The sequence below is a fragment of the Empidonax traillii genome, unplaced genomic scaffold, assembly GCF_003031625.1.
Source record: "Empidonax traillii isolate 1590-97213 ecotype Southwest subspecies unplaced genomic scaffold, ASM303162v1 scaffold258:size685985, whole genome shotgun sequence".
NCBI classification, from domain to species: domain Eukaryota; kingdom Metazoa; phylum Chordata; class Aves; order Passeriformes; family Tyrannidae; genus Empidonax; species Empidonax traillii.
Window position 1 is genome coordinate 146,195 of NW_020955451.1, and position 10,019 is coordinate 156,213.

At 38.1% G+C, this 10,019-nt stretch overlaps 1 protein-coding gene across 2 annotated transcripts in view; it reads left to right on the forward strand.

Annotated features, from left to right (window-relative positions):
* SUCLG2 (succinate-CoA ligase GDP-forming beta subunit) overlaps positions 1-8,923 on the forward strand; it is a 106,161-nt gene extending 97,238 nt beyond the window's left edge. For both annotated transcript variants that reach the window (XM_027889301.1, XM_027889302.1), the window contains 2 exons: positions 776-896; positions 7,830-8,923. In XM_027889301.1, coding sequence (XP_027745102.1) covers positions 776-896; positions 7,830-7,945 — 237 coding nt within the window. In that variant the 3' untranslated portion in view covers positions 7,946-8,923. The remainder of the gene's footprint in view (positions 1-775; positions 897-7,829) is intronic.
* Positions 8,924-10,019: the final 1,096 nt, after the last annotated feature.

Genomic DNA, 10,019 nt, shown 5'->3' on the forward strand with positions numbered 1-10,019 from the left:
AGCATAATAAGGCATGGTTGGAAGCCTGGTATATGTTCTTGGGTTAATTTTATACTACCTTAGCAAGTGGAAAGGAATTATATTAATATCTTGTATGTATTAATGTCTTGTATGTTTTGAAGGGTAATTTAATTGTGAATTAGGTACAGAAATTGCAGTTTCTAGAAACTGATGAATAGCAGTTTTTTGAGGTTATCAGTTAACCTGTTGTAATGAATGCTCTTCATTACATGCCTCTCCTTGTTAATTAGAAGGGATTTTTACTCCTCTTTATCAAGTCAGGGCAAGTATATTACCTATTCCTCTGTACTGCTTGTGATAAAGTGAAGATCCAGATTGTTTTGTGAAGTGTCCACATGAATATTTCATTGCATGTGCATCACACATTCATACAGTATTTTCTGAGCTCCAACCTCTGATGTTTATTCAATACATTTAAAAAAAAAAATCAAAATATAGATTGTTTAAGCTCTTTTTATTTATACTTACTGGTAGAAATGTACCTTTTTTGGTACAATACTGTGTTTATGACACTGATTACCATGCCAATTTAGACCAAGATAATTAATCGCTGCTGTACACTACAGCAACAATAGACTCAGAGATCTCTGAGTGCAGAGGTGAAGCTTGTACCTTCCATAAATGAGAACCTGCTTGACTGAGGGGAATTTGTTCCCTGGTTTGGATCTTTTACCCATGTTTATTTATAAAACAAAGCCTAAACAACACATAAACAACCCCCATACTTATTTCCTGCTCGGTTTCTTTCCTCCAGGTTGAAGCAATCCTGGTGAACATATTTGGTGGGATCGTGAACTGTGCCATCATAGCCAATGGTATCACCAAAGCCTGTCGAGAGCTTGAGCTGAAAGTACCTCTGGTGGTCAGACTGGAAGGTGAGTGCTGATGGTTTCAGACCCAAATCATCCCTCAGGTGCCCAGTAACCCACCTGGGCTTTCTTCCATCTCAAAGCTCTAAACAGATTGGGGCCCACACAGTAAGAAAATGTCCAGTTCTCCAGCCACAGCATGACCCGAAGTCAACAAACTCATATTTCTGTATTCGTGGTCCCTGGTGGTACTTGAAGCAGTGAAATTTTGCAGTGGAAGCGTTATGAGTTTGCCTGTAAGATTTGCAATGCAAATAAGGAATTATTTTGCTGCAAGTTTCTGTTTACTGAAGGTATTTCTCTTTCAAATGATTTTTTTTTTTTTTACTGAATGCAATTCCATTATTGCTAAACCTGCAGCAAAGTACAGTTTTCTTAAATTTACTCCAATCCTGTAATTAAAAGAAAGATGTTTGAAACAGTATTTGTGAGAGAGAAATTACTGTAACATACTCTTCTGCCCAAATACCCCATCCAGCTGAAATCCATTTAAAACCAGAAGATTTGGTAGTGGTAAGGAATATTTTTTTTTAGTGCATTCCACATTGTTACACAAGAAAAAAAACTTTTTGGCAGTTTCAAGGTTTAATATAATGGTGGTGGGTGTGGAGTTCTGCCTCTAATTTCTGAGAAGTGCCCTGAAGGAGGGAGGGAGGGAGATTCTTCTGCCCTTGTGAGAAAAGTGCTTTGATTGCAATCAGCACACAACTCTGGTGAGCTTAAAACATTTCCTTTTGGCAAAGTAGTTTTGGAAAACAGAAGGGTTTCTGGGAGTTTTTTAAGGCCTCTTCCTCAAAACCATCAATATTCACGTTTGGGTGTGTGTAAAGAGCATAAAGTGTCCTGTCACCCAGCACTGGTGATGAAAGGAGGAAATGCATCACTTTATGGACCTGAGATACAAAACTAAGGTTTTTTTTTACACTATGATAGAGGGGGGAGGAAAATGTGTTCAGACTGTTTCCTTTTCAAAATATAACATCACCAGGACTCCTGAAGGTGTAGATTGCCCACAAAGCCCTTTCATTAGGGGGATACTTACTTTATCTTTCATAAGAAAGGCGGTGTTCCCATCCCATGTTCTCATGCTACACTACATGTGCTGGCATGACTTTTGCTGTGGTAAGTGCAGGGAAATTCAAGTACTTTAAAATGGATTTCAGAAACATTGTGAAAATTTCCTTTGGATGATGCAGCACCAGTCAACACCTTAAGAGACTAAGTAAGTAGTTTAATATGGATGAAGGAGAGACTGATGGATGTTGGTTAGAAGCAGGAAGGTTTAATAATACAAAATCTCATTGTTTATCAGCTCTAGGCGATGTTGTTTAGCTTTTCGTCATAGCAAGAAAACTTTTCCTGTCTGTCATAGCTGAGAAAAAGTTTATCTGTCAGATCTGCAAGACTGCTCATCTATTGTAGCTACTGTTTTTTTAAGTGAAGATATTGAAAAAGACGTTGGTTTTCCTTACGAACAAAATGTTTCTGCTGCAATATTTGAAACTCTTGTAAAAGAAACAAGAAAATCAACTTGCTCATTTTAAACTGCAGTCCACTAGGCCTGCCACTGGGTTTGCTTGACCTTTCTCCAGTAATTTTGATACTTCCATGATTGTATACAAAAAAAGAGTGACTTTTTTTTTTTTTTTGGCACGACTTCTGAGAGATTACAAGAGGCAAAGCTGGGCTGAATGAGAAGAGTCCCAGTGCTACTGCATTGCAGAGTTTGTCTGCAAGAGAAGGTGTGGAGCAGGAAAGCTTCTGCCTGGGGGTAGCAGAGCGCTCTGCAGAGGTGCCTGTTCCTCTTGCACCTGTGATGTTGGAGTTGTTTGCTGCTTCACGCACAGAGATCGAAGCTGAGTCTTCAGAATGTTGAACACAGACTTTGATGCAAATACCCTTTGGTGACCATCTTCCTGAGGCTGCTCACTCTTTACTGATTTGCTGCTTCACCCTTTGTAATAATGCTTCTCCTGGACTAGTTGTTGCTGACTCAGGTCATACCGTGGGGTTTTTTTTAGGAAAGTTGGTGCCATCATATTACAGCAGAGCTCCAATTTTTGCATAATCTTTGTCGCAGAAGGTTTTAATTCCTTCTTTCATTCCTAGTTCATACTAAACGAAGAGCTGTGATGTTTACAACCATCAGATGTTGTACTTAGAAACTGCCAGATAGTAATTCCTGCTATCTCTGCCTTCTTAATCACCCAACCAAGCAAAATATATATCTATATACATATATCTGTTTGCTCCTTTTAATCTTTTCTCAGAAATCAATCCCTCTGGATCCTTAATCTTCACTGTTGTTCTTCTTTGAACTCACACCGGGTTATTTAAACATACACGGATTTTGAATTAATAATGAGTACTGTGGAAGTAATGAGACTACCCCAGACTTTTTAAAAAACATCACTGATAACATTTTGCAGTTCAAAAGGAGAAAAAGGGGCAAGCAGTCTTTCGGATTTCCATTTTGAACATTTTTCCAACAGAAGGTTTGTGATTATTTCTGTAAATCTAACAGATTTGTGACCTGCACTTTAAAGACTCTTTGCCTGCATGCACTGTACTACAAGTGTCTTGATGACTAGAGTTTTAATCAGTCAAATCTGTCTTGATTTAGTAGGATTCTGTGGACAAATCTTTGTTCTCAGTTGTGTAATAATTACAAGCCGTTTTACCAGTGGATAAAGAAAGGATTACTCTCCTCTTTGAAAATGGTAACTTCATAATTACATATGTTTGCTTCCCTTATCAGTAAAGAACTCACCAGCTGAGACACAGGATTATTGTTTAAAAAGCTCGTGGACAAATGGAGAAACCACATATTTGAGATTTTATCTTTTTCAGATCGAAAACTAACTGCTGCTGGGTTTATGGAGGATTTTTTTCCCTTTAAAATGGAATGTACTTCAGTTACGTTTTGTAAAAACTAGCTGGGAGGGCTGAGTGGAAGCCAAAACTTATTTCTCATTTATGTAGCTCAGAGTTAGATGAAAAGAGGGGAGAATAAAAAAGAATTGTGAATTAGATATCTACTTCCTATGCTGGAAATTATATGTTCTTTCTCTTTTAAGAAGTGAATTCTGTGCTTCTTTGGTCACAGGACAAGAAGAATTGGGAGGAATTAGAACTACTAATGTTGCTAGGAGCAAATTGGCTTTTATTCAAACATCTGATTCAAAAATTTCTTTTTATGTTTTCCATTTTTGGGATTAGTGACCTGTGTTTTTCAGAATGCAAATATTTTTTTAAAAATATTCCGAAATCTTTTTGCACACCAATTAAGTTTTGCTGCAGCTTGTGTATCTCACTCACAAGTCTGGTTTAGTTTGTATGTCTGATTTTTTGATTGTTTGTATCCCAAGTTGCCTGTCAAGAGAAAAGGATGGAGAGACTTCTTGGGGAGGGATTTGGCTCTCAGTACAGGCAGCAATGCAGAATATCAAAGCTGGAACCTTGCTATGGGTAGTGTAACACGGGCACAACGTGTTCATGTCTAATATTTTTTGACACTCTGCATATTGTGAATTTTTTGCTATGGCAGGATGTTCTGGGTAGATCAGATTATTTTGCATGCTAGTCTTCTTTAGTATATTCCAAATGTGTATAACTTATCCCCTTGTATCTTATTTACCTGAAAAAAAAGCGGTATTGCAGAATCCTGCATCCTCTCCAGCCATCAGCATTAAACAGTGGCAATTTAGCCTGTTCCTAATGGTTTTATGGCAGTGCAAGTGAATAAAGGAACATTATCCAAATCCTGCATACCAAGTATGATTGGGGGTGTTTTATTTGTTTGATTTTCATTCAGCCTCTGCAGTTCTCACAATGTGTGCTGGTATAATCTTACCATTTATAGAAACATGCTTAGACAGAATATTTATGACTAGGATTTGTTGGTAATGAGTTGAATATATTTGCTCCTGATAGCAGAGATTTGAAGGCAACAGAAGTGTAAATGTGAGAGATTGCATGTACACAGACTGAGAGGTTGTTTCAGAGCCCAGGTTTCAGCAGGAGGCTGTTTAGATTACAAAGCCTGAAGGTAAATGCTGTTAAAATTCATCTTTCCTGGTTTTTCATGGAGTGTCATTGACAGTAATATGTGTCAGAAGGCAAAAAACTTCTTTTTCTTATTAGAAAGCCATTCCCTTAATAGAGTCCAGTTAAAAAAAAAAAAAAAAAAAGGCAAACCAAACAAACAAAAAAACCCAACAACAACAAAAGCTCCCCTGCCCTCAGTCCTGTGAATTTTCTCTTCTCAGTTGGCTGCAGCACAGGTGAAGGGCAGGTTATTCTGATAGCCTGGGATTCTGTTTACAGTTCTCTGACACCATCCAGTGGCAGGAGGTTAATGCTGGAAGAGTGGGATTCTTTATTTGTTTATTTTACCGTTTATTGCAGCAGGACTCTTTGTAGATTCCTAAATGTTTCCAGTGTTTTCTGAATGTTTAATTTTCAGTCTCTTACCTCTGCTTTCAGCAGGCTCTCATTATAATTTCCATATTCTCCGCAAAGCAAAAATACTTAATCACAATGAGATAAAAAGCCATCACTGAAAAAAAAAAAAGAAAATTACAGCAAAGGAAATGCTTGCTGAACAATGTGTTTAGTTGTATGGCTTGCCTATAAAAGTGTTTTATTTAATAAATACAAAATGTACTCTTTTCACGGCAGTGAGATTTATTTTTTTTTTTTAGCTTTCATCTTTTCATTTCCCTGCATAAACTCCCCTTCCCTTCTTAGGGGCCTGTGTTTTGTATTGATTTTGTAATGCATGTTAGACAAGTGGTGTGGAGAGCAATCAATGCAGTGCAGAACAGATCCAATGTATTGTTGCCTCTCTGACCCGTTAGTAAATTAATATTGGCCACTTAGTGAAGAGCAAAAGTTAGTTTTAAGTACATGGCTATCACAAACAGCACAATAATTTTTCTCTGTGGGAAAATTTCCAGGAAAGTCTACCTCTTTCCATTTTTTTCTCCTCACAACACTTTGTCGAATCCTGTTTGAAAGACCAGTACAAGCTCGACTGCTTTAAATGTTTATCACCCTTGTATCTAAATAATAGACAAAACCTTCAAGGCTTGATGGGAATCACTGCACAAATGTGAGGGACTTAACAGAGAAGAGGACCTTTGCAGTGCCTCCTGCCTCCCCTGTACAAGCAGCAGCCTCCACCTTATCTCATACAGGATGGTTGAACAAAAATCTGATCTTATGTTCCTTTCTTTTTGCCTGTAATATTATTTTTTTTTCCTATAGGAGAAGTTCTGTACAGTTCTGGATGTTACCAAGCAACCAAATCCCCCTTCTGTCAGAGATTTCAGATGTCTTTGACCTTCCTACCCAAGTCCTACAGTGCGTCCTCTGCATATCGATGGGAAGCATGACCTGTTCTGCCAGTGCCTTTACACAGGGAGCAGATGGGGTCCCACATCCCTCTTCCCAGCACCTGCCTCTCCCATCACAAAGTGCTGGGCCTGCTGTGACAGGGATGTCTTTGCTGCCTTTCAGTACCAGGAGTGGGAATCCTGACTTGAGCACACTGATGAAACGGGCTTTTGAAATTCTCCACTTCAGTTGTACCATTTCAGACGTTTTCTGAAGTCTGCTAAGGAAAAAAAAAAAAATCATCCTTTAAAATGAGCATTCTGGAGGCTGCACAGTAAAGAGTCTGCTTCTTGCTTGGTTAATAATTAAGAGTATAATTAGTGTATAGCTCCAAATATAATTAAAATTCATTTTGCTAGGTCTAGGAATTACAAAGTAATTAAGCATTTTGACATGGCAAATGAACAAGGAACATGACATGGAGGAGGGGGATAGAAATGATTCTAAAGAGGATCAGCTCAGGACCTTGTGCTTCTGACCAGTGTGTGATCCCAAAGTGTGGCTTCTGCTTCCTCAGTAGGATATCTGACTCTAGGTTCTGCTGTGGACAGAGCACGGCAGTGATCGAAAGTGTCACCCAGCTTTGCTAGAAAAAGCTCTGGAGATGTCAGATCTTCTGGTTTTTCTTGGTTTTCTAAAAACAGTGAGCTAAAATAAATGGGAAGGTGATGTACTTGTCTTTTATACAAGCGTGAGCAGTGGGGAAAATGTACTTTCCTGAAATGTCTTTCTCAGTTTGGGGTTTTTTCTCCTTTCTTGTACATGTGGTCTGCTGACTAAAGTTGAGCTTTTTACTGACAAAATGGAGCCCTTGTCTTTTGGATCTGTGCAGTCTCCTTTGAGGTGGGGCAGATGTGGTGCTCAGGGACATGGTTTGGTGATGGACTTGGCCATACTGGGTTTACAGTTGGACTCGATGATCTTAAGGGTCTTTTCCAACCTAAATGATTCTGTGATTGTAATAATAAGAGGAGGGAATGGTGTCATGCTGAAGACTTCAGGGTGTTCTGTGTCCCCCCTTTTTAGCAGAGGTTCAAAAACCTCTTCAAGAGCAGCTCAAAACCAGTTGTATTTTCCAGGATTACCCAAATATTTGCCTTTCCTTAGCCCATTTTGCAGCTTTCAGTTACCATGGGTGAATCTTAGTTATTGTGGACTCTCTCACTGCTGATTAGCTGTAGCTGATTGTGGCTAATAAGTGTGTTAGATCTGAGTGTCTTAGAGGCCTGATCTGTGTTCCATTATCCAGTGCTCTTGCTGGCTGTCCCTGCTGACTCTGGTGGATGCTGGATTGACCCTCTAATCGTCACAAAGCCCCTGTGGTGCACACGAGTGCTGTTGTCAGACTGCATTGTCTGTCACAATTGTCACTGAAATTAAGACTTCCTTCTTCTCAACTCACTCTAAACCACTGACTGAATCTGTTGTTGAACTGAAATGATCTATAGTTTGAAGCATTAACTGCTTTTACAGAGATGTGCTAGAAGACATTCATTTATTCATTAATATTAATTACTAATCATAGTCAGTGTTCTTTTATAGGAACAAATGTCCATGAGGCCCAGCGCATTCTGAGTGAAAGTGGACTCCCCATCACATCTGCCAATGACCTTGAGGATGCAGCAAAGAAGGCAGTGGCCAGTGTGGCCAAAAAATAACACCTTGAAGATTATTCTCACGGAAAGACATCATTCTTGTTGTTATTTCAGAGGATTAGAGGAGCTTTCCTAAGGAGTCGTCAGGTTTGGTGGACTTAATTTGTGATAGATGGCCAGCTCAGGCCTTAGGCTTGCAAGTTAGGCTTCAGAACTTTTGCAGCTACAATCTTGAGAAGTTTTTATGTCTTTATCTAACTTTGATAATTTTGTTACAATTGTAATAAGTAATACTTCACTTCAGAAAATTCCTTTTTGTCTCTCCTTCCAAAGTTATCACTGATAAACTCATGATAAGGTACAATAATTAATAATTGACTTGTATCGACAGGATAGTTCTTTAATCAAACACATGTAGGTCACCTATTTCACAATATTTTAATTAAATTTTTTATATTGTAAAGCATCAGCAAACTAATAACGGGTTTATATTTTTATGGACTTTTAGAATAATGTAAAAAATCGTGCTTACAATACCTATTTTTATTAAAATGGATGATGTTTGTTTTCTTTTCTTAGCAACCACTGATTTTGCCTTAAGATGATTTCCTTCAGTTGATGCCAAAGTATACCTCACGATAGGAAAAGGGATTAAACAGTTGGTAGTGAAAAGACCTTCCACTCTTTTACTGTGCCTATAAGCCTGTGAAATGTGATTCATTTATTTTCTAGTTTTTGGAAATGAGGTGCAGTATTTTTAGGTGTAGCAGGGCCATACAGGGAGCCCCAGGAGGATGTGTCTGCCGGAAGGAAAGTGGCTGCTAACTTCTTAAGATAACCTCTTTCATAACTATGTCAGTGCTGTGAGGTTTTAAAATAAGATGAGAAACTGAAGCAGTTTTCTGCCCAGGAGCATGGAGTATTCTTCAATTGATTTAACTTCCAGAAACCATTTCTGATTTATTTGGAATAAAACACAAATGAACTTTTCCATTTTCAAGGTATTTGATTTCTCAGGCATCAGTAAAAATACGTACGAGGGGGGAAAAAAAATAAAAATCTAAGTTTCAGTACTCTGATATTGACCAACATTTATTTTGATTGTATATTCTTTTGTAACAGTCAAAACTCAAGCTGTTAATTACACAAATCATTCATTCAGGGAACAGAAGGAGATGCCAAACAGCTCGTGTAACTAAAGAGCTCGGTACAAATCTCTCTCAGCCCAGGACTTACGTGCTGAAAATCATCGATAAATCTGAACAGCGAACAAATGAAGGGATGTTATGATCTGGTCTTGTAAATGGGCAGAGAGGTAAAAATTTGTGCAATAAATTCTTAATTGTGATTTTTTTTTGAGCAGCTCTAATCGATACCGTGTCCCACTTAGAAAAATGTAAATAAATTTCTCATGACATTTCCATTAGAACCGTTACATTCAAAATAAATTATCTGCACCGATCTTTGGCTCTTGACACAAATAGTGTGGATAGGTTGCCATCATCAATTCCTGCAGGTTTTTTGTTCTCCACTCCTCTCTCTACATATTGCTCAAGGAAAAAACGTGTGACTATTAGAACAGCAATAAATATGCCACGAGGTGTGTAGTTATTGACGGAATGAAGGAGAAGGGTATCGTTAGCAGCTCCCTGGAAGGTGCATAAAAGCACACACTGCTCTGAAGGAAGAGATGTTTACCTCACCACAATATATAAAACAGTCTCACTCTGTTTTGTATATTTTAATACTGGAAACAGAAGCATTCTGTGAAAGAACTGTTTGTGCAGTGTTGTCTCACGCTGTGTCTCTAAACTGTGGTCTCAAAACCATTCACTGTGTGTGTGTACACAATTACTGTTCTGCAAAGATTATTGCTATGTACACAGTTTCGTCAAATAAATGTAAAAAAATAACATATTTAATGACTTTGTCCTTTCTATAAAATAGAAAACTGCTTAATTCGTCTGTTGTGTTCTGCGTTCCTCCATTCAGCATTTTGTGACAGGTGGGTGAAATCAAATGCACGGGAATTTAGTTTCAATCAGGTAATATTGCTCTACTGTTATATAGCTTTTGTCTTAAAATGTAGATCTTTTTATCTCTATATATTTTTATTTATACGTAGGCTGAGGACAAT